The sequence below is a fragment of the Mobula hypostoma genome, chromosome 7 (genome assembly GCF_963921235.1).
Source record: "Mobula hypostoma chromosome 7, sMobHyp1.1, whole genome shotgun sequence".
Lineage (NCBI taxonomy): Eukaryota > Metazoa > Chordata > Chondrichthyes > Myliobatiformes > Myliobatidae > Mobula > Mobula hypostoma.
Genome location: NC_086103.1, coordinates 186,361,288 through 186,385,126, shown reverse-complemented (window position 1 = coordinate 186,385,126; position 23,839 = coordinate 186,361,288). Strand labels below are relative to the sequence as shown.

Here is a 23,839-nt window from a genome sequence, read left to right as displayed (position 1 = left end):
AGCATAGGTATGATGCTCAGGTATCCTACAGCGAAGGGTTGTAATGTAAACCGAGTGTTACTCTAGAGTCAGGCTGATGTTTGGACCTGGTACAACCCTGTAGGAGTGAGGACACGTTGGTTAACCAAATCTCATCACAACATCGGCAGGTATCTGATTCCATGCAATCATGTGATGCTAAGCCAGCGGTGTGCCGTTAAGGATCAGGATTTCTACGGGAAGACGGCCGATAAGTTCCTGTCCCTGATCCCAGAATGCTGTAAGCCTGAAAACCTGGGCTTCTTCGAGAGGGAGGAGGAACACGCAGTGTGGTCTAAAGGTGAGAGGGGTATGGGTTGTGAGGAGAGCGTCCTGGACAGACTGGGCAGTGGGTGTCGGGTAAGAGAGGGAGGTGAGGATAGCCATGGTACGGGCAGTGGGCTGGAGACAGATGATCAAGATGGCAGAGGGACATGGAGGGGAGCAGAGAGGTGTGGGGGGGAGATGGAGGGGAGCAGAGAGAGATGGAGGGGTGTAGAGAGAGATGGAGGGGAGGAGAGAGAGATGGAGGGGAGGAGAGAGGTGTGGGGGGGAGATGGAGCAGAGTGAGAGAGATGGAGGGGAGCAGAGGTGTGGGGGGAGTAGAGAGAGATGGAGCGTAGAGAGAGATGGAGGAGCGTAGAGAGAGATGGAGGAGAGTAGAGAGAGATTGAGGAGAGGAGAGAGATGGAGGGGAGCAGAGAGAGATGGAGGGGAGAGGAACATAAAAGGACATGGAGGGGAGCAGAGAGTTGTGCAAGGGAGATGAGACTCTCTCACAGCAAGATGCCTCAGCTCGGTGTGTATATTTAGTGGAAAAGTGCAATTGATGGAGAGACTACTTCAGGAGCGTGAGTACATAGAAAATAGAACATAGAACACAGAAACTTGTACATAGAACGTTCCAGTACAGTACAGGCTGTTAAGCCCACAATGTTGTGCCAACTTTTTAACCCACTCTAAGATCAATCTACCCCTTCCCTCCCACATAACCCTCCGTCTTTCTATCACCCATGTATCTGCCTCTACCACCATCCCTGACACCCACTGCTCTCCGTGCAAAAATCCTACCTCTGACATTCCCTCCCCCCCATACTTTCCTTCTATCACATTAACGTTATGCCCTTGGTATAGCCATTTCCACCCTGGGAGAGCGTCTCTGGCTGCCCACTCGATCACTGCCTCTTACCATACTCTTTGCCTGGCCCATCTCCAGTAACCCACGGCCCTCCGGTGTTCAGGAGCCGGGCTCCTGCCCCCTCTTGTGGCTAGTGCAGGGATTTCAGACAAGTCTCATGGATATTGAGCTGCTTTGTACAAGCACGACAAACAAACAAGAGTGCAAATACAAAAAAAGAGAATAAGAAATAAGCAATAAAAATGAGAATACAAATTGTAGATTTTTTTAAAATAAGAGTTTACATTGTGGGAACATTACAGTGGTGGGGCGAGTGAAGTTATCCCCTCTGGTTCAAGAGCCTGTTCCTGAACCTGGTGGTGTGAGTCCTGAGGCTCCTGTACCACCTTCCTGATGGCAGCAACAAGAAGAGAGCAGGTCCTGGGTGGAGGGGTCCCTGATGACGGATGCTGCTCTCCTGTGACAACACTCCATACAGATGTGCTCAGTGGTGGGGAGGGTTTACCCGTGACGAACTGGGCCGTATCCACAACTTTTTATAGATTTCGTGTTTCCATACCAGGACACGTAGGTGGTCATTTCCCCTCCACTGGATGACCAGGGGTGAGTGATGTTGGGGATAGTGTTGTGGTGTGGGACTGTGCTATGTGGGCGTGTGACTGTACTGATACAGCCCGTGTGTCCCTGTAGGACCTGAGGTGTGGGGTGTGAATGTGTACCCAATTACCCCTCACTGTACTGATACAGCCCGTGTCCCTGTAGGACCTGAGATATGGGGTGTGAATGTGTACCCTGTTACCCCTCACTGTACTGATACAGCCCGTGTTCCTGTAGGACCTGGGGTGTGGGTGGGAGGGTTTTGATGTGTGAATGTGTAGACTGTTACCCCTCACTGCACTGATACAGCCCCTGTGTTCCTACAGCCCACGGGAGCCCGAGTATTGACACGTCCACAGTGATGACTGCCGTGCCAAAACCCTCGACCCCCTCACGCATCTCCCTCTTCTCGCGACAGCAGAGCATGGGCTCGGATGGAGGGATTCCCCCCCGGTCACCCGGCGAGGCTCCGAGCGACCCCACCACCTGCAGCCCCTCCCACAGCCGATGGGACGAGGTGTCCGAGCTGGACTCCAACTACCTGGAGTACTTGCGGGACGCCCGCAGGCATATCGACCTCTGCGTCAAGGCATGTGGCAGGTGGTCGGCTCCGTACGATGGCCAGGAACCGGATCCCCTCTCCGCTCAGCCCCTCCCAGAGGATGTCGACACCATCCGCCTGCACATGGACCACTTCGGAGCGGATCGGACCCGGACCAGCTCTGTCCCGGGGCAGGGCCAGCTCAGATCGGACCCCTTTGGCAGGAGGGAGCCCCTGGAAAATGGGGACTGGGTCAGTACCACGCCACGCAGTAAGAAGCGCAGTCTGCGGAGGGAGAGGGTGAAGGCTGCCCCCTCTAAGGGCAGAGGGCTGAGGCCCAACAGAGACCAGCTGGGCAGGGTGCACGCAGAGGGCAGGGTCTCCCTGCTGAACGGCGAGAGCAGCAGTGGCCCGGGTCTTCCTGGGCGGGCTGACAACTGCCTGGCGGTGAAGAAGGTACGGAGAGACAGGCCCCAGCGAAGCCACCCCAGGAGGGAGGTGACCGGCAGCCAGAGCGGGGTCCCTTGTGAGCCCCACATATCATTGGCGGAGGGTGGGGAGGAGGAGGGCCGGGCAGGGAGCAGGCCCGGCCTGGACACACTGGCAGGCGGCAAGTCCCTCGACAGCCTGATTGACGAGCTACTGGACCAAGCTCCCGCGGAAGCCAACGGCAGAGGCCTCAACGTGGAGAAGTTCTCCCAGGAACTGCTGGAGATGGAGGCCGAGATGGGAGGCTGGCATCGGATGGAGGAGAAGGTTGCCAGCGGAGGGGACCCACTCACTGAGGAGGAGGCGGAGGATGAGGACGGAGAGGAAGAGGAGGACGAGGACGACAGTTACCAGCTGGTCCCCGGGAGTAGGACTTTATCAAGAGTCCAGGCGCAGGTGCCTGTCAGCGGCCATCTCCCTGAGCCAGCACAGGACCTGCCCTCCACAGGTAAGAGCAGCGTCAGGCTGGATGATGAGGGGTCTAGAGTAGAGGGCTGAGGTTTAAGGTGAGGAGTAAGAGGTTTATGGGAGCATCTGAGGAGGAACCTGCCCTCCGGAGGGAGGCTGGGATCTGGAACTCACTACCTGAGGGAGGTGCTGTGGGTAAAGATTCTCACAAGGTGAAAGTTGTACCTGGACTCCATCCACAGCTCAGTGAATGTATCGGCAGATAAGAAGCTCTTGGAGTAGTAACCTTCAGGGCCATGACTGTAAGAGGGTTGCAGCTACTAAAGGATCTTGACAGATTGGGAGAATGGACAAAGGTATGGCAGTTAGAGTATAGAGTCGGGAAGTGTGTGGAAGGAATAAAGGTGTGGACTATTTTCTAAGTGGGGAGAAAATTCAAAAATCAGAGATGCAAGGAGACTTGGAGTCCACATGCAGTATTCCCTAAAGGTTAACTTGCAGGTTGAGTCGATGGTGAAGAAGGCAAATGCAATGGTAGCAATGTTTTTGAGAGTAAGGATGTAATGCTGAGGCTTTACAAGGCCGCATTTAGAGTATGTGAGCAGCTTTACGTCCCTTATCTAAGAAAGGATGTGCTGGCATTGGAGAGGGTCCAGAGGAGGTTCATGAGAATGATTCCGGGAATGAAAGGATTGATGTTTGAGGAGATTGGTGACTCTAGGTCCGTACTAACTGAAGTTCGGAAGAATGAAGATCTCGTTGAAACCTACCAAATATTGAAAGGCCTAGATAGACTGGATGATGAGAGGATGCTTTTAATAGTGGAACAGTCTAGGACCAGAGGGCACAGCCTCAGAATAGAAGGATTTCCCTTTAGAACAGAGATGAGGGGGAATTTCTTTAGCCAGAGGGTGATGAATCTGTGGAGTTTACTGCATTGCCACTGACAGCTGTGGAGACCAAGTCATTGGATACATTTGAAGCAGAGGTTGATAGGTTCTCGGTTAGACAGGGTGTTGAAGGTCAACCTTGATGGAACGGTGGAGCAGACCCGATGAGCCAAACGGCCTCGTTTTGCTCCTGTGTCTAGGGTCTAGTGGCCTGGAGAGACAAGCAGGGGGTAAAGTGGATAAATCCCCTGGTTCAAATGGATAACCCATTCCAATAAAGAGCCTTGGACCTAGAACATTAACTCTGTCTCTCTCGACAGGTGCCCCTTGACTCGCTGAGTGTTCCCAGCAGCATCTTCTGTTTTTGTTTCAGATTTACGTTCTTTAATCTTCATGAGGGAATTCAGGAGGGCATTGCAGAAACCTTGCCATAACCTGTAGATCCGAGGCCATGTTTGACCACTGCTCTCCACTCCCACTTCTGCTCAAAAAGACAATGTTGGGACAAGCATAGCAATGACAGACCAGTCAGCTTAACCTCAGTGGTGGGGAGAGTTCTAGAAACAATACTCAGGGATATCATTAATAGCCTCTTGGATGAGTGTGGATTGATTGGATTTGTTCAAAGTGACAACATGTAACAAACAATCGGATGAACCAACGGGCAGGGTAGATCGGGGAAATGTGGTTTAAAAAGTCACAGAGCAATGCAGCAAATTTACAGGTCCTTCAACCCATCCAGTCCATGCTGACCACTCTGTCCACCCAGCTAGTCCCGATGTCCCGCACTCCCGTCATCTCCCAGCCTCCATACTGACGAGGCTTTCGGACAGAACTTAGGACTTATTTAATTACTTGACCCTGAACTCCTGCCTGTGTGACCATAAGATGTAGGAGCAGAATTAGGCCATTCAATATTTGGTAGGTTTCACTGAGATTTTCCCTCATTCTTCCAACTTCAGCGAGTACAGGCCTAGAGCCGGCAAATGTTCCACATATATTAACAGTTTCATTCCTGGAGTTACTCTTGTGAACTTCCTCTCGACCCTCTCCAATGCCAGCAGATCATTGCTGCTGACAATATTAACATTGGTGATTAGGGGTCAACGCAGGTGTCTGAATGACTCGGCCAGAGGTCCTGGTACCCTCCAGTAACTCAGTCTCTGCACCCCTACACCCTGACACATCGCCTGGCTTACAGCAGCCCTTCTCTCCACTGTCTTGGTGTCACCTGCAAGACCAGCAATTATTTCCCCCTGACACCCATCCCCTCTATATTCCCATCCAAGTTCTTCCTAAATGATCCTATTGTACCCACTGTGAACACTCCCACCGCTGCCCGTAAGAAGTTTGTGTGTTCTCCCTGTGACTGTGGGTTTCCTCTGGGTGCTCTGGTTTGTGTGTTCTCCCTGTAGAATTAGATAGCATGCCTGCAGGGTTAGTGCTTTGTTCAGGGTGTCAGATGTGGGAATCCTGGGAGACCTCCAGCCTCCCTGATGGCCACATCTGCTCAGGTGCACCGAGATGCAGCTCCTCAGAGACCGTGTTAGGGATCTGGAGCTGCAGCTTGATGACCTACAGTTTATTAGGGAAAATGAAGAGGTGATAGACAGGAGCTACAGGGACGTAGTCATCCCTAGGCTACAGGGGTCAGAAAACTGGGTCACTGTCAGGAGAGGAAAGGGAAATGCCCGGATAGTGGAGAGCACCCCTGTAGCTGTCCCCCTCAGCAACAAATATTTTGTTCTGGATGCTGTTGAGGGGGATGACCTGACAGGGGACGCCCACGGTGACCGGCAGATAAGTCCCCAGGGCCAGATGGTCTGCATCCCAGAGTGCTTGAGGAAGTAGCCCAAGAAATAGTGGATGCATTAGTGATAATTTTTCAAAACTCGTTAGATTCTGGACTAGTTCCCAAGGATTGGAGGGTGGCTAATGTAACCCCACTTTTTAAAAAAGGAGGGAGAGAGAAACCGGGGAATTATAGACCGGTTAGCCTAACGTCGGTGGTGGGGAAACTGCTGGAGTCAGTTATCAAAGATGTGATAACAGCACATTTGGAAAGCGGTGAAATGATCGGACAAAGTCAGCATGGATTTGTGAAAGGAAAATCATGTCTGACGAATCTCATAGAATTTTTTGAGGATGTAACTAGTAGAGTGGATAGGGGAGAACCAGTGGATGTGGTATATTTGGATTTTCAAAAGGCTTTTGACAAGGTCCCACACAGGAGATTAGTGTGCAAACTTAAAGCACATGGTATTGGGGGTAAGGTATTGATGTGGATAGAGAATTGGTTAGCAGACAGGAAGCAAAGAGTGGGAATAAACGGGACCTTATCAGAATGGCAGGCAGTGACTAGTGGGGTACCGCAAGGCTCAGTGCTGGGACCCCAGTTGTTTACAATATATATTAATGACTTGGATGAGGGAATTAAATGCAGCATCTCCAAGTTTGCGGATGACACGAAGCTGGGTGGCAGTGTTAGCTGTGAGGAGGATGCTAAGAGGTTGCAGGGTGACTTGGGTAGGTTGGGTGAGTGGGCAAATTCATGGCAGATGCAATTTAATGTGGATAAATGTGAAGTTATCCACTTTGGTGGCAAAAATAGGAAAACAGATTATTATCTGAATGGTGGCCGATTAGGAAAAGGGGAGGTGCAACGAGACCTGGGTGTCATTATACACCAGTCATTGAAAGTGGGCATGCAGGTACAGCAGGCGGTGAAAAAGGCGAATGGTATGCTGGCATTTATAGCGAGAGGATTCAAGTGCAGGAGCAGGGAGGTACTACTGCAGTTGTACAAGGCCTTGGTGAGACCACACCTGGAGTATTGTGTGCAGTTTTGGTCCCCTAATCTGAGGAAAGACATCCTTGCCATAGAGGGAGTACAAAGAAGGTTCACCAGATTGATTCCTGGGATGGCAGGACTTTCATATGAAGAAAGACTGGATGAACTGGGCTTGTACTCGTTGGAATTTAGAAGATTGAGGGGGGATCTGATTGAAATGTATAAAATCCTAAAGGGATTGGACAGGCTAGATGCAGGAAGATTGTTCCCGATGTTGGGGAAGTCCAGAACAAGGGGTCACAGTTTGAGGATAAAGGGGAAGCCTTTTAGGACCAAGATTAGGAAAACTTCTTCACACAGAGAGTGGTGAATCTGTGGAATTCTCTGCCACAGGAAACAGTTGAGGCCAGTTCATTAGCTATATTTAAGAGGGAGTTAGATATGGCCCTTGTGGCTACAGGGATCAGGGGGTGTGGAGAGAGGGCTGGGGCGGGGTTCTGAGTTGGATGATCAGCCATGATTATAATAAATGGCGGTGCAGGCTCGAAGGGTCGAATGGCCTACTCCTGCACCTATTTTCTATGTTTCTATGAAAGATAGGCAGGTGATGGGGCAAATTTGTAGCCATTGGGGTGACTTGCAGTGAAATCAAAGCGAAAAGTACCAAATACTGGTCTTAAGGTGTTAAATGCACACAGCATAAGGAATAAGGTGGATGATCTTGTCGTACAGCTACAGATTGGCAGATAGGGTATTGTGGCCATCACTGAGACGTGGCTAAAGGATGCATGTCTCTGAGAGCTGAACATCCAAGGATACACGGTGTATCGGAAGGATAGGCAGGTAGGCAGAGAGGGAGGCGTGGCTTTATTGGTAAGAAATGATATTAAATCATTAGAAAGAGGTGATATAGGATTGGAAGGTGCAGAATCTTTATTAGTTGAGCTCAGAAATCGCAGGGGTAAAAGGACCCTGATGGCAGTTATTTATAGGCCTCCAAACAGCTGCAGGGATGTGGACTACAAATTACAATAGGAAATAGAAAAGGCTTGTCAGAAGGGCAGTGTTATGATAATTGTGGGGGATTTTAACATTCGAGTGGATTGGGAAAATCAGGTCGGCACTGGATCTCAAGAGAGAGAATTTGTAGAATGTCTGCGAGATGGCTTTTTAGAACAGCTTGTTGTTGAGCCCACTAGGGGATCGGCTGTATTGGATTGGGTATTGTGTAATGAACCGGAGGTGATTAGAGAGATTGAGGTGAAGGAACCCTTAGGAGGCAGTGATCATAACATGATTGAGTTCACTGTGAAATTTGAAAAAGAGAAGCCGAAATTTGATGTGTCGGTATTTCAGTGGAGTAAAGGAAATTACAGTGGCATGAGAGAGGAACTGGCCAAAGTTGACTGCAAAGGGACACTGGTGGGAAAGACGGCAGAGCAGCAGTGGCTGAAGTTTATGTGAGAAGTGAGGAAGGTGCAAGACAGGTATATTCCAAAAAAGAAGAAATTTTCGAATGGAAAAAGGATGCAACCATGGTTGACAAGAGAAGTCAAAGCCAAAGTTAAAGCAAAGGAGAGGGAATACAAGGAAGCAAAAATTAGTGTGAAGACAGAGGATTAGGAAGTTTTTAAAAGCTTACAAAAGGAAACTAAGAAGGTCATTAAGAGGGAAAAGATTAACTATGAAAGGAAGCTAGCAAATAATATCAAAGAAGATACTAAAAGCGTTTTCAAGTATATAAAGAGTAAAAGACAGGTGAAAGTAGATATAGGACGGATAGAAAATGATGCTGGAGAAATTGTAATGGGAGATAAGGAGATGGCGGAGGAACTGAACGAGTATTTTGCATCAGTCTTCACTGAGGAAGACAGCAGGATACCGGACACTCAAGGGTGGCAGGGAAGAGAAGTGTGCGCAGTCACAATTATGACAGAGAAAGTACTCAGGAAGCTGAATAGGCTAAAGGTCGATAAATCTCCTGGACCAGATGGAATGCACCCTCGTGTTCTGAAGGAAGTAGCTGTGGAGATTGCGGAGGCATTAGCAATGATCTTTCAAAAGTCGATAGATTCTGGCATGGTTCCGGAAGACTGGAAGATTGCAAATGTCACTCCGCTATTTAAGAAGGGGGCAAGGAAACAAAAAGGAAATTATAGACCTATTAGCTTGACATCAGTGGTTGGGAAGTTGTTGGAGTTGATTGTCAAGGATGAGGTTACAGAGTACCTGGAGGCATATGACAAGATAGGCTGAACTCAGCATGGATTCCTTAAAGGAAAATCCTGCCTGACAAACCTATTACAATTTTTTGAGGAAATTACAAGTAGGCTAGACAAGGGAGATGCAGTGGATGTTGTATATTTGGATTTTCAGAAGGCCTTTGACAAGGTGCCACACATGAGGCTACCTAACAAGATAAGAACCCGTGGAATTACAGGAAAGTTACATACGTGAATAGAGCTTTGGCTGATTGGCAGGAAACAGAGAGTGGGAATAAAGGGATCCTATTCTGGTTGGCTGCCGGATACCGGTGGTGTTCCACAGGGGTCTGTGTTGGGGCCGCTTCTTTTTACATTGTACATCAACGATTTGGATTATGGAATAGATGGCTTTGTGGCTAAGTTTGCTGATGATACGAAGATAGGTGGAGGGGCCGGTAGTGCTGAGGAAACGGAGAGTCTGCAGAGAGACTTGGATAGATTGGAAGAATGGGCAAAGAAGTGGCAAATGAAATACAATGTTGGAAAGTGTATGGTTATGCACTTTGGCAGAAGAAATAAATGGGCAGACTATTATTTAGATGGGGAAAGAATTCAAAGTTCTGAGATGCAACGGGACTTGGGAGTCCTCGTACAGGATACCCCTAAGGTTAACCTCCAGGTTGAGTCGGTGGTGAAGAAGGCGAATGCAATGTTGGCATTCATTTCTAGAGGAATAGAGTATAGGAGCAGGGATGTGATGTTGCAGCTCTATAAGGCGCTGGTGAGACCTCACTTGGAGTACTGTAGGCAGTTTTGGTCTCCTTATTTAAGAAAGGATGTGCTGACGTTGGAGAGGGTACAGAGAAGATTCACTAGAATGGTTCCGGGAATGAGAGGGTTAACATATGAGGAACGTTTGTCTGCTCTTGGACTGTATTCCTTGAAGTTTAGAAGAATGAGGGGAGACCTCATAGAAACATTTCGAATGTTAAAAGGCATGGACAGAGTGGATGTGGCAAAGTTGTTTCCCATGATGGGGGAGTCTGGTACGAGAGGGCATGACTTAAGAATTGAAGGGCGCCCATTCAGAACAGAGATGTGAAGAAATTTTTTTGGTCAGAGGGTGGTGAATCTATGGAATTTGTTGCCACGGGCAGCAGTGGAGGCCAAGTCATTGGGTGTATTTAAGGCAGAGATTGATAGGTATCTGAGTAGCCAGGGCATCAAAGGTTATGGTGAGGAGGCGGAGGAGTGGGGCTAAATGGGAGAATGGATCAGCTCATGATAAAATGGCGGAGCAGACTCGATGGACTGAATGGCCGACTTCTGATCCTTTGTCTTATGGTCTTATGGACTGTGTGGGTTTCCTCTGGGTGCTCCGTTTCCTCCCACGGACCACATTGGTCGGTAGGTTCGATGGTCATTATAAACTGTCCTGTGGTCAGGCTGGGGTAAAATCGGGAGGTTGCTGGGTGGTTCGGCTCGAAGGGGATGGAAGGGCCTGTTCCGTGCTGTATAAATAAAAGAACAGTGCCCCAGTCTGACAAACTTCTCCCTGTAACCTTAGACAGTTACCTCATTTATTGATTTGATTTTATTCAGAGATACTGCACTGTAGCAGCACAACAAGCCCAATTACACCCACTGACCAATTAAACTACTCTCTCCCTCCCCAATCTACCCTGTCATTTCCTGTGTTGTAATTGCTCTGACTTTGTGATGATGCCTCCCTCTCTCCCTCTTCCCTCCATTAACCCTGTGGTGTCGCCCTGACTTTGTGATGATGGGTCTCTCTCTCCCCTCCCTTCTCTCCCTCCCTCCCTCTCTCCCTCTTCCCTCAGTTCCCTGTTGTGTCACCCTGACTTTGTGATAATGGGTCTCCCTCTCTCCCTTCCCCTCCCTCCCTCCCTCGCTCTTCCCTTCGTTCCCTTTGTCATAGAAACATAGAAAACCTACAGCACAATATGGGCCCTTCAGCCCACAAAGCTGTGATGAACATGTACTTACTTTAGAAATTAACTAGGGTTACCCATAGCCCCTATTTTTCTAAGCTCCATATACCTATCCAGGAGTCTCTTAAAAGACCCTATTGTATCCACCTCCACCTCCATCGCCAGCAGCCCATTCCATGCACTCACCACTCTCTGCATAAAAAAACTTACCCCTGACATCTTGACATCTCCCCTGTACCTACTTCCAAGCACCTTAAAACTATGCCCTCTCGTGTTAGCCATTTCAGCCCTGTGGAAAAGCTTCTGACTATCCACACGATCAATGCCTCTCATCATCTTATACACCTCTATCAGGTCACCTCTCATCCTCTGTCGCTCCAAATAGAAAGGGCTGGGTTCACTCAATCTATTCTTATAAGGCATGCTCCCCAATCCAGGCAACATCCTTGTAAATCTCCTCTGCACCCTTTCTATAGTTTCCACATCCTTCCTGGAGTGAGGCGACCAGAACTGAGCACAGTACTCCAAGTGGGGTCTGATCAGGGTCCTGTATATCTGCAACATTAGCTCTTGGCTCTTAAACTCAATCCCATGGTTGATGAAGGCCAATACACTGTATGCCTTCTTAACCACAGAGTCAATCTGCTTTGAGTGTCCTATGGACTCAGACCCTAAGTTCCCTCTGATCCTCCACACTGCCAAGAGTCTTACAATTAATACTATTTTCTGCCATCATATTTGACCTACCAAAATGAACTATCTCACACTTACCTGGGTTGAACACTATCTGCCACCTCTCAGCCCAGTTTTGCATCCTATCAATGTCCCGCTGTAACTTCTGACAGCCCTCCACACTATCAACAACACCCCCAACCTTTGTGTCATCAGCAAATTTACTAACCCACCCCTCCACTTCCTCATCCAGGTCATTTATAAAAATCACGAAGAGTAGGGATCCCAGAACAGATCCCTGAGGCACACCACTGGTCACCGACCTCCATCCAGAATATGACCCGTCTACAACCACTTTTTGCCTTCTGTGGACAAGCCAGTTCTGCATCCCATGCCTTCCTACTTTCTCAATAAGCCTTGCTAAAATCCATATATACTACATCTACTGCTCTACCTTTTTCAACTCAGGCTTGTAAGGCATAGCCTGCCTTTAACAAAGCCATGCTGACTATTCCTAATCATATTATGTTTCTCCAAATATTCATAAATCCTGCCTCTCGGGATCTTTTCCATCAACTTACCAACCGCTGAAGTTGACTCACTGGTCTATAATTTCCTGGGCTATCGCTACTCCCTTTCTTGAATAAGGGAACAACATCCACAACCCTCCAATCCTCTGGAACCTCTCCCATCCCCATTGATAATGCAAAGATCATCACCAGAGGCTCAGCAATCTCCTCCCTCACTTCCCACAGTAGCCTGGAGTACATCTCATCCGGTCCTGGTGACTTATCCAACATGATGCTTTCCAAAAGCTCCAGCACATCCTCTTTCTTAATATCTACATGCTCAAGCTTTTCAATCCGCTGTAATTCATCCCTACAATTGCCAAGATCCTTTTCCGTAGTGAATATTGAAGCAAAGTATTCATTAAGTATCCATGCTATCTCCTCCAGTTCCATACACACTTTTCCATTGTCACACTTGAATGGTCCTATTCTCTCACATCTTATCTTCTTGCTCTTCATATACTTGTAGAATGCCTTGGGGTTTTCCTTAACCCTGCCCGCCAAGGCTTTCTCATGGCCCCTTTTGGCTCTCCAAATTTCCTTCTTAAGCTCCTTCCTATTAGCCTTATAATCTTCTAGATCTCTATCATTACCTAGTTCTTTGAACCTTTCGTAAGCTTTTCTTCTTGACTAGATTTTCAACAGCCTTTGTGCACCATGGTTCCTATACCCTACCATCCTTTCCCTGTCTCATTGGAACGTACCTCTGCAGAACGCCACACAAATACCCCCTGAACATTTGCCACATTTCTTCTGTACGTTTCCCTGAGAACATCTGTTCCCAATTTATGCTTCCAAGTTCTTGCCTGATAGCCTCATAATTCCCTTTACTCCAATTAAACGCTTTCCTAACTTGTCTGTTCCTATCCCTCTCCAATGCCATTGTAAAGGAGATAGAATTGTGATCACTATCTCCAAAATGCTCTCCCACTGAGAGATCTGACACCTGACCAGGTTCATTTCCCAATACCAAATCAAGTACAGCCTCTCCTCTTGTAGGCTTATCTACATATTGTGTCAGGAAACCTTCCTGAACACACCTAACAAACTCCACCCCATCTAAACCCCTTGCTCTAGGGAGATGCCAATCAATGTTTCAGAAATTAAGATCTCCCACCACGACAACCCTGTTATTATTACACCTTTTCAGAATCTGTCTCCCTATCTGCTCCTCGATGTCCCTGTTACTATTGGGTGGTCTATAAATTTTAAACACCCAATGTTAGCGGAACAAGTGCTACACATGCCCTTACACTTCCTCCCTCACCACCATTCAGGGCCCCAGACAGTCCTTCCAGGTGAGGCGACACTTCACCTGTGAGTTGGCTGGTGTGATATACCCGATAGCATTAACATTGATTTCTCTAACTTCCGTTAATGCCCCTCCTCCCCACATCCCTTATTTATTTCTTTCTTTCTTCCTTTCTTCCTTCCTTCCTTCCTTTCTTCCTTTCTTTCTTTCTTCCTTCCTTTCTTCCTTCTTTCTTTCTTTCCTTTTCTTTCTTCTCTTTTTTCTCTCTCTGTCCCTCTCACAATAACTCCTTGCCTGCTCTCCATCTTCCTCTGGCGCACCTGTCCCCCTTTCTTTCTCCCTAGGACTCCCGTCCCATGATACTCCCCCTTCTCCAGCCTTGTATCCCTTTTGCCAAGCACCTGTCCAGCTCTTGGCTTCATCCCTCCCCCTCCTGTCTTCTCCGATCATTTTGGATCTCCCCCTCCCCCTCCCACTTTCAAATCTCTTACTACCTCTTCTTTCCGTTAGTCCTGACGAAGGGTCTCAGCCTGAAACGTCGACTGTACCTCTTCCTAAAGATGCTGCCTGGCCTGCTGCATTCACCAGCATTTCGTGTGTTGCTTGAATTTCCAGCATCTGCAGATTTCCTGGTGTTTACCCAATGTTGCTCTGGCTTTGTGATGATGTCCTCTCTCTTTTCCCACTGTAGGTTCGTTCATTGCTGTGCTCTTCGCCAAGCTGGAGAACATGTTGCAGAACTCGCTCTATGTGAATTTTCTGCTCACCGGGATCATCGCTCAGCTGGCCTGCTACCCCCAGCCCCTGCTCCGCTCCTTTCTACTCAACACCAACATGGTCTTCCAGCCTAGTGTCAAGTCCCTCATCCAGGTAGGCCAGAGCTCTCCGCCCCGTAGCCTGCCCCACCAGCGAAGCCCCTCATGGGGCTCTCCGCCCCGTAGCCTGCCCCACCAGCAAAGCCCCTCACAGGGCTCTCCACCCCGTAGCCTGCCCCACCAGCAAAGATGGGCTGAGCCTCACAGGGCATTCCTCTGGAACGAAGGGGGATGAGAGGTCTTGATCGAGGTGTACAGGGTGATAAGAGGCATAGATCAAGTGGATAACCGGGCACATTTTCCTAGTAGAGGGGGCCCCGAGAGAGCACTACTGACAGGTTAACCAAGCGGCGGATGTCCGGGATCGATCGGCTTGAGAAGGAGCTGGTCGACCTGGAGTCTCGGCTGAGGCTAACCAATGGGGACCAGCCCCTCTGGGATGAGTACCAGCGGAGGAAGGAGGCACTGAGGCACCTGCAGCTCGAGAGGTCCTGAGGTGCTTACCTGAGGATCTGGACCATGCCTCGCCCTTCTCTCTCCCTCGAGAGGGGGAGGGGTGTCCGCAGGCAGCTGGTGGAGTTGCTGGCAGAGGATGGTTCCTCCGTCACGGATCTGACGAAGTCCATTCCTTTTACGAGGCTCTCTTCTCACCAGACCGGCGCAGTGAGGATGCACACAGGGCTCTGTGGGAGGACTTGCTGAGGATCAACACTGGGGGGTGATCGGCTCGATACACCACTATCTTTAGTGGAGCTGACCAGTGCCCTCAACCAGCTGCCGAGAGGCAAGTTTCTGGGACTAGATGGGTTCACGATGGAGTTTCTCCAGGCCTTCTGGGACATCCTGGGGGTTGATTATGCAGGGGTATTGGGGGAGAGCATGGCGACGGGGGAGAAGCTCCTTCCTTGGCGCAAAGCGGTTGTGGCCTTGCTGCCACAGAAGGGGGATCTCTGTAGCCTGTGGAATTGGCACCCAGTATCCCTCCTCAGCGCAGAGTACAAGGTCTTTGCCCGGGTCTGGGCTCTGTGCTGGCAGAAGAGGTCCACCCTGACCAGTCCTACACGGTCCAGGATCTGATTTCCCTGTACCGGGGGGCTGGTCTGTCGGTCGCCTCTCTCTCTCTCTCTCTCGACCAAGGGAAGGTGTTCGATAGGGTGAACCATGAGTACCTTTTTTGAGACTGCAAGCGTTCGGGCTTGGGCCACATTTTGCAGCCAGCATCCGACTGCTCTTCGCCACCACAGGGGGCCAGATGAAGATGAACAGGTCCTTGACAGCGCCCTTTTGCTTTGGGAGGGGGGTGCGTCAGGGGTGCCCCATGTCGGGGCAGTTGTACTCAGTCTGTGTGAAGCCATTCCTCTGCCCTCTCTGTAGGAGGTTAACAGGTTTGGTTCTACGCGAACCAGACATGGAGGTCGTCCTTTCGGCTTACACTGCTGACGTCCTCTTTATGGTCACCGACCATGTTGATTTGCAGAGGATGCGAGACTCCCTCTTGGTGGGTCAGTGGCAGGGTTTGGAGACGAAGATCTCTGCCCGGCTGGGACCTCCTTTGTGCAATATCATACTGGGGGAGGGCTTTAGTGATCAATCAGCTGGTCACCTCCATGGTGGGGTACTGGCTGACTGCATTGATCCCTCCCACAGCGTTTGTGTCCAGGACCCAGAAGAGGCTGGTGGACTTCTTCAGGGGCAATAGGAGGCATTGGGTCTCTGCAGCAGTCCTGAGTCTTTCAATCGTGGAGGGCAACCAGTCATTGGTGTGTGTTAGCACCCAGCTGGCAGCTCTGTGCCTCAGGACCCTGCAGAGTTACCTGTACTGTGACCAGTCTCTCCCTCAGGACCCTGCAGAATTACCTGTACTGTGACCAGTCTCTCCCTCAGGACCCTGCAGAGTTACCTGTACTGTGACCAGTCTCTCCCTCAGGACCCTGCAGAGTTACCTGTACTGTGACCAGTCTCTCCCTTAGGACCCTGCAGAGTTACCTGTACTGTGACCAGTCTCTCCCTCAGGACCCTGCAGAGTTACCTGTACCGTGAGCAGCCTCCGCTAGGGATGCTGTCCGCAGGAGTGAATGCAAATCCTGGCGGACGGCGTCAGCCGTGCCACTCTGCGGGATCTACCCTGCTTCTCTTGGGAACTGTGGAGGGTCTGGGGCCTAGTCTCATCCAGGCAGGGTGCTCCCGTGCCGGTGGGGCTCGGTGCTCTAGCTGCGAGGGGGAACTGGTCCAATACTATCATGGTGGGTGTTGAGGAGGTTTGTGGGGTTACGACTGCACCACCACCTGATGGGCCGGAAGTGTTCGTCTGACCCAGGCCTCAGGATACCACTCGGGAGAGGGTCCCACACAACGGGAGCCGTCTCACGGGAATGCCCACCGTGCCCGTCTGTGACGCTTCAAAGCGTTTCCTGTACGGGCTGCTCCTGCTCACCTTTCACTTCCTCACCTTCGTCTGCTGACCGGACACGCCCTGGTGATCCGTGTTACCGTCAGGCAGCAGAGGAGGTCCCCAGTGGAAATCTCTTTACACAGGGGTCCTTCCCCTGGGCAGTGGGGACCTGGGGTGGAAGGTGTTGCATTGGGCAGTCCCGTACAACAGGTTCCTGAGCAGGTTCACTGACACCCCGTCCACCTGTCCATTCTGTGGCCAGGAGTCAGTGTACTATGCGTACACAGAACGTGAGAGGTTTCAGCCCCTGTTTGAGTTTCTCAGGGTGCTGCTGAGGTTCGGGCTGCACTTTAGTCCTTTGCTCCTTGTATACGGGCACCCAGTACAGAAGGGGGTGGGGCGTGGGGAGGATCTCCTGGTGGGCTTGGTCCTGGGTCTGGCCAAGATAACCATTCACAGGTCTCAGTGGCGGAAAGTGGAGGCTGCTGCCCAGGACGACTGCCTGGCCCTTTTCCGAGGATACGTCGGTGCCCGGCTGTCCTCGGAGAGGGAGCATGTGGTCACAATGCGTACATTAAGCGATTTGCAGGAATGGTGGGTCCCCAGGGAATTGAGTGTTTTATAGAAAGTGGTAATCATATTTTAATTTGAATTTTTCATTGTCTTGTAAATACTGAATGTTTGCTTTTTGGGTAAGTAAACTTGTTTTGTAAAACAAAATGGCAGTACTGAGGGAGAGTCATACTGTGGCGGGGGGTGGAATGATAAAGGGAGGGTTTGGACCTTGAGGAGCCCAACAACAGTTGGAGCATGAAGCCAGCTGACGTTTCTGCCACCTGTGCCCCATCCCCACGTCAGCCCTGGATGTGGTCGGACACAGGGCCAGCAGCATGGTCCTGCAGGGTGCTGCACCTGCCCCTGCTCACCTTGGTTCCTACATTATGTTGACATGGCTTTGTCCCACCCTCAGGTCCTTGGGTCAGTCAAGAACAAGATCGAGGTGTTCGCCGCATCGCAGGAGGACTTCCCCATGATGTTGTACAAAGCCAGGAAATACTTAATCGCCCGCGGGAAGCTGGATTGGTCTGACTCCCCCAACTCGGTGCCCCCACTGCGACGCTCCGACAGCTTGGGTAACTCAGACCGCCCGGATCGGCAGGAAGATGGGTACCCGAGGGCTGGACCTTCACCTCTGCCCCGCTCCCCTCTCCCGTCCCCACTGTCCCCGGCCACGGCCCCAGTTCCTCAGCCACGGGGGTATCACGGGCATCAACGGCACTGCAGTGTGAGCCGTCAAGTGTGTAACACTGTGCAGAAAGCACCGGGGAGAGGAGCTGGCCATGTTTCCACTCCACTCCTCTGGTCCCCCGCTTCAGCCCCTGTCTCCTGCAGTAATCTCAAATCCCTCAAAAAACCTAACACTGAGCTGTTGGTCAGGCAGACTTGGAGAATAGAAACATAGAAACATAGAAAATAGGTGCAGGAGTAGGCCATTCGGCCCTTCGAGCCTGCACCGCCATTTATTATGATCATGGCTGATCATCCAACTCAGAACCCCACCCCAGCCTTCCCTCCATACCCCCTGACCCCTGTAGCCACAAGGGCCATATCTAACTCCCTCTTAAACATAGCCAATGAACTGGCCTCAACTGTTTGCTGTGGCAGAGAATTCCACAGATTCACCACTCTCTGTGTGAAGAAGTTTTTCCTAATCTCGGTCCTAAAAGGCTTCCCCTCTATCCTCAAACTGTGACCCCTCGTTCTGGACCTCCCCAACATCGGGAACAATCTTCCCGCATCTAGCCTGTCCAATCCCTTTAGGATCTTATACGTTTCAATCAGATCCCCCCTCAATCTTCTAAATTCCAACGAGTACAAACCCAGTTCATCCAGTCTTTCTTCATATGAAAGTCCTGCCATCCCAGGAATCAATCTGGTGAACCTCCTTTGTACTCCCTCTATGGCAAAGATGTCTTTCCTCAGATTAGGGATTTCCTCAGATGTGAGTGGTTTTGGTCTCCTCTGTGAAAGGATGGGATGGCATTGGAGAGGGTCCAGAGGAGATTATCAGGGAATGAAAAGGCTAATTTATGAGCGATTGGTGGCTCTGGGTTAAACTGGAGTTTAGAAGAATGGCGGGGGGGGGGGGATCTTGTTGAAACCTATCAGATATTGAAAGGCCTAGACAGAGTGGATATGGAGAGAATGTTTCTTATAGTGGGGGAGTCTAGGACCAGAGAACACAGCCTCAAAATAGAGGGACATCCCTTTAGAACAGAGAGAGATGAGGAGGAATTTCTTTAGCCAGAGTGGTGAATCTGTGGAATTCATTGCCACAGGCAGCTGTTGTCATTGGGTATATTTAGAGCAGAGGTTGATAGGGTCTTGATTAGTCAGTGTGTCAAAGGTTACAGGGAGAAGGCAGAAAAATGAGGTTGAGAGGGGAAATAAATAAATTAGTCATGATGAAATGGTGGAGCAGAAATGGCCTAATTCTGCTCCTGGGTCTTACGGTGGGGCTTTTATGCCATGGACTCTATGATTTTAACCAAGGGATCTGTGAACCCCAGGGTGGGAACCCCTGTCTTATGGTCTACTTCATATCCAAAACTCTTCCTGTTCTCAGCCGCTGAGCCTGCTGGATTGCAAATTGTAAATCTCACCCCTGTCGGTGAAGGCACTGAGATATCTGTTCTGAATTTTGAGACTGACATTGAGATAATGGGTAATGTGGAGAGGAAGGGGTGGTTGTCAGATGCATGGCGCATGGGGGTCGCTAAATCTCCAGAGTCAGACCAGATCGATCCTAAGATTCAGATTCATTTATTTATCACGTGTACATCGATGGCTTGTGTTAACAGCCAACACAATCCGAGGTTGTGCTGGGGGCAAGTGTCTCCACACAGTCTGGCGCCTGCAAGTATGTTCTCAGTGTTTGACAGAACAACAGGGAACATAACAAAACAACAGCAAAAGGGACCAGTTCCAACCCACCCATGGAGTGGGAGGTGTGGGTCCCTAGCAGAGATCTTCTTTGTTAGCCACAGACGAGATGCCGGAAGTCTGCAGGGTACCCACTGTTGTTCCTTTACTTCAGAAAGATGGCAGGTGTTAACCAGATAGCTACAGGTCTGTGAGCCTTTGGCAGTCGTCATCATCATCATCTGCCGTGCTGTATGATGTTGTCAGCCATGCTGTTAACAATTTTTTCTCCAGAAGTGGTTTGCCATTGCCTCCTGGGCAGTGTTTTCACAAGACGGGTGACCCCAGCCATTATCACGACTCTTCAGAGATTGTCTGCCTGGTGTCAGTGGTCACATAACCAGGACTTGTGACATGCACCGGCCGCTCGTTCGACCATCCACCACCTGCTGCCATGGCTTCACGTGACCCTGAGCAGGGGCTCAGCAGGTGCTACATCTGGCCTGCAGGCTAGCAGAGTGAAGGAGCACCTTACACCTCCTTTGGTAGAGACGTATCTCCACCCCGCCACTCCTTACGGCAGTGGTAAACAAATTATAAGACTTAGTTTCTTTTAGAAAGACGGGATTAGAGGGCTGATATGCAACCTAATCAAGGTTTAGAAAATTAAGGGCCTCTGTTGGTCGAGGTTGACCATGGAGGTTGCGTCTATGGGATACGCAAGCCAGCGCAGTACAATATAGAACAAGCTGTTGCCCGTGCAGCAGGCCCCCCTCTCCACACAGCTGATGAATGCAAAGGAAGGGCAGGGACCAATGTAGTTTGGCAGCAGCAGCGTCGCAGGAGTTGCCGAAGAGTAGGACTCCAGCTCCGGATATTTCTTGGGGGTTTACTCCCAAAGCCTTCCCAGTGAGCGGGTAGAGCCGCAAGGCAGTGCAGGTTTGAGATCAGTGTTAGGGGAATGTCTAAGGTGGCTGCCTGGATTAGAGAGCATGTCTTGAGGAAAAGTTGAGCGAGTTAGGGCATTTCTGCGGAGGGAGGGAGGATGAGAGGTGACTTGATCAAGGTGTATAAAATGATAAGAGGCATAGATAGAGTGGACAGCCAGAGTCTTTTCCCAGGGCAAGAATGGCTAATACGATGGTGCATCATTTTAAAGTAATGAAGGAAAGAATAGGGGGATGTCAGAGGTCAGTTTGCTATGCAGAGTGTTGGTGTGTGGAACTCACTGGCGGGGTGCTGGTAGGGTGTACATGGATGAAGGGGGAATGGAGGGTTATGTAGGAGGAAAGGGTTACAGTAGGGTAACAGGTCAGCATAACATTGTGGGCTGAAGGGTCTGAACTGTTCGACAGTGACAGCTTTTCCCCAAGGTAGGGGAGTCGAAAGCTCCGGTGAGAGGAGGAAGATCTAAAGGGAACGTGAGAGGCAAGCTATCCCCACAGAGGGTGCTGGGTTTGTGGAACAAGCTGCTCGAGCTGGGTACAACTCCAACACTTAAAAGACCTTTGGATAGGTATGTGGACAGGAAGGTTTAGAGAAAGGCTTCCCAGAAGTTTTTTTATGCCATGGGTCCCTACAGTGAACTGAGGGGGTCCGTGGAGCCCAGTTTGGGAACCCCTGCTGTAGAGGAATGTGGGTGAAACATGGGCAAATGGGGCTTGGTCAGCGTGGATGTTTCTGTTCTGTGACTCTCTGATGAAGACAGTATGATGGACATTGCCAAGATGAACTTTAGTAATGTCCTGCTTGGAGGACTGGTCCAGCATATGAGGGACTTGGGATCCAGGGTGAACTGGTGAATTTGAATTTGGGTAAAGGGTAGAGGGTGGTGATAGAAGGACTGGGGAATTGGCATCAATGGGTTGCCAGGACCCTGCTGCTTGGGCTGGACAGTGAATGGTGCTCTTACTCCATTCTTCATTCTCAGGGCATCGCCACCCTTTTTCAATTATTTCTCTCTCATTAACAAGGTCAGGATCATGTTCACAGTGTAACCTTGTCTCCATGACAATGATGGAGTTACATCCATGTGGCCACTAATTCATCCACTTTGTCACTGCTGCCTCCTTCTCATTCCTGTTCCAAATGGACGCCCCTCTAATCTGAGGCTGTGCCCTCTGGTCCTCGACTCCCCCAGTACAGGAAACATCCTCTCCATGACAGCTTGAAGTAGATTAAAAGGTTGTCACGACATTGTGAGCCAAAGGGCCCAAATCTGCTCACAGTACTCCATGTGTGGTCTGACCAATGGCTTATAAAGCCTCAGCGTTACATCCTTACTTCTGTATTCTAGTCTTCTTGAAATTAATGCTAACATTGCATTTGCCTTCCTCACCACAGATTGAACATGCAACCTGCCCACCTCCCATCCCCATAACACCATCTCAACCCACACTCACTGTCTCAGCAGCAACATTTGGGGTACAAACAGACTTGTCACAAAACACTTTTCCGTTCTGCACCGGGCGTGTGTGTCTGCTCGGGGAGTGGATTTGTCAAGTCAGGATGAATATATGCTCACATAGAAAGGGTGTTAAAATGGTGAGTTTGTATAGTGTGTGTGTGTGTGTGTGTCACATGGCCTCGCTTTGCCCCTGACTGAAGCCGCTGTGTTTGAGTGTGTCTCTGTGTTTGAATGTGTGTCTGTGTTTGAGTGTGTGTCTCTGTGTTTGAGTGTGTGTGTAAGTGTTGCCCCTGACTGAAGCCGCTGTGTTTGAGTGTGTGCGTCTGTGTTTGAGTGTGTTGGAGTGTGCGTGAGTGTTGCCCCTGACTGAAGCCGCTGTTTGTGTCTCTGTGTTTGAGTGTGTCTCTGTGTTTGAGTGTGTGTGACTGTTTGTGTCTCTGTGTTTGAGTGTGTGTCTCTGTGTTTGTGTGTCTGTGTGTGTGTGTGAGTGTTGCCCCTGACTGAAGCCGCTGTGTTTGTGTCTCTGTGTTTGAGTGTGTGTGTGTGTGTGTGAGTGTTGCCCCTGACTGAAGCCGCTGTGTTTGTGTCTCTGTGTTTGAGTGTGTGTGTAAATGTGTGAGTGTTGCCCCTCACTGAAGCCGCTGTGTTTCCCCAGCAGTGAAGAGCCGGAAGCCGTCGCTGGGGGAGCTGATCCTGCGCCACACCAACAGTCCAACCAGAGCCCGGCAAGCCGCCCAGCTCGCCCTGCAGCACGTCCGCGAGGGTCAGGTCCTGCACACACTGACTGGCAGCTCCATCTTCAAGAGCTCGGCCGAGAAACAGAATGAGGCCCTCCGGGTGAAGAATGCCGTGTACTGCTCCCTCATCTTCTCTGAGTTCCTGAAGGAGCTGGCAGCCATTGCTCAGGAACATGCAGTCACCTCACCCTTTCTGCTGGAAGACAGGGAGGAGTGAGGGAGCCGAGGGAGAGGCATGGCTCCACTCCCCACCAATGGACAGGACACCCGGGTCAGCACTCCGAACCCCATCCCACAGAATTCTTCAGCAGCACCTTGGATCAGAATGTATCACTCGATCCTCTCCATCAGTGTCCACGGATCCTGGCTGTTTGAGGTTCCCTCCTACACACACACAAACACACAGACACACACACACACACACACACACACACATCTCTCTCTGGGCATAGTGCAAGCAGGCACGCCCCTCTGCAAGTGGGCTGTCCACAGAGGGAGAGAGAGGGGCAGTGTTGGACAGCCCTTGGGGAGGACGGGTGCTGCATTCCCACATACACTCTATCGATGATGTAAGGCAGAGATTACTGCCATGTAAATATTGCAATATTTTTATAAGAAAAATTGGTTTACGGGAGTTCATTCAGGTCTCTTCTTCCTGCTGCTTCTGAATGTTGGAATGGTAGTAAGAGTCCATTGTAACAGGCTGTTCAGCCCATTGTGTCAACAAAGAACACAAAACACTGGAGCATTGTACAGGCCCCTTTGGCTCACAATGTTGTGCCAAACTTTTAATCGGCTCCCACATGCTCCTCCACTTTACTGTCATCCATGCGCCTAAGAATTTAAATGTATCCGCCTCCAGCACCACCCCTGGCAGTACGTTTCCTGCACCCGCCACTCCCTGTGTAAAAAAAAACACTCCTGACACCCCCCCCCATACTTCCCCCAATCACCTTAAAATTATGCACTTTTATAACCTCTGTCCCGGTTACGGTGTACACCCACCTCACTCGTTACACCTGGTTACCCTGTACACCCTCCCTGG

At 50.2% G+C, this 23,839-nt stretch overlaps 1 protein-coding gene across 5 annotated transcripts in view; it reads left to right on the top strand.

Annotated features, from left to right (window-relative positions):
- The window catches only part of fhip1b (FHF complex subunit HOOK interacting protein 1B), a 149,041-nt gene extending 125,618 nt beyond the window's left edge, over positions 1-23,423 (top strand). For 4 of the 5 annotated variants that reach the window (XM_063054781.1, XM_063054780.1, XM_063054783.1 and 1 more), the window contains 5 exons: positions 150-319; positions 2,080-3,231; positions 14,213-14,391; positions 17,699-17,861; positions 22,713-23,423. In XM_063054781.1, the coding sequence (XP_062910851.1) occupies positions 150-319; positions 2,080-3,231; positions 14,213-14,391; positions 17,699-17,861; positions 22,713-23,011 (1,963 nt within the window). In that variant the 3' untranslated portion in view covers positions 23,012-23,423. The remainder of the gene's footprint in view (positions 1-149; positions 320-2,079; positions 3,232-14,212; positions 14,392-17,698; positions 17,862-22,712) is intronic. The other variant, XM_063054784.1, reaches the window with a different exon arrangement.
- Positions 23,424-23,839: the final 416 nt, after the last annotated feature.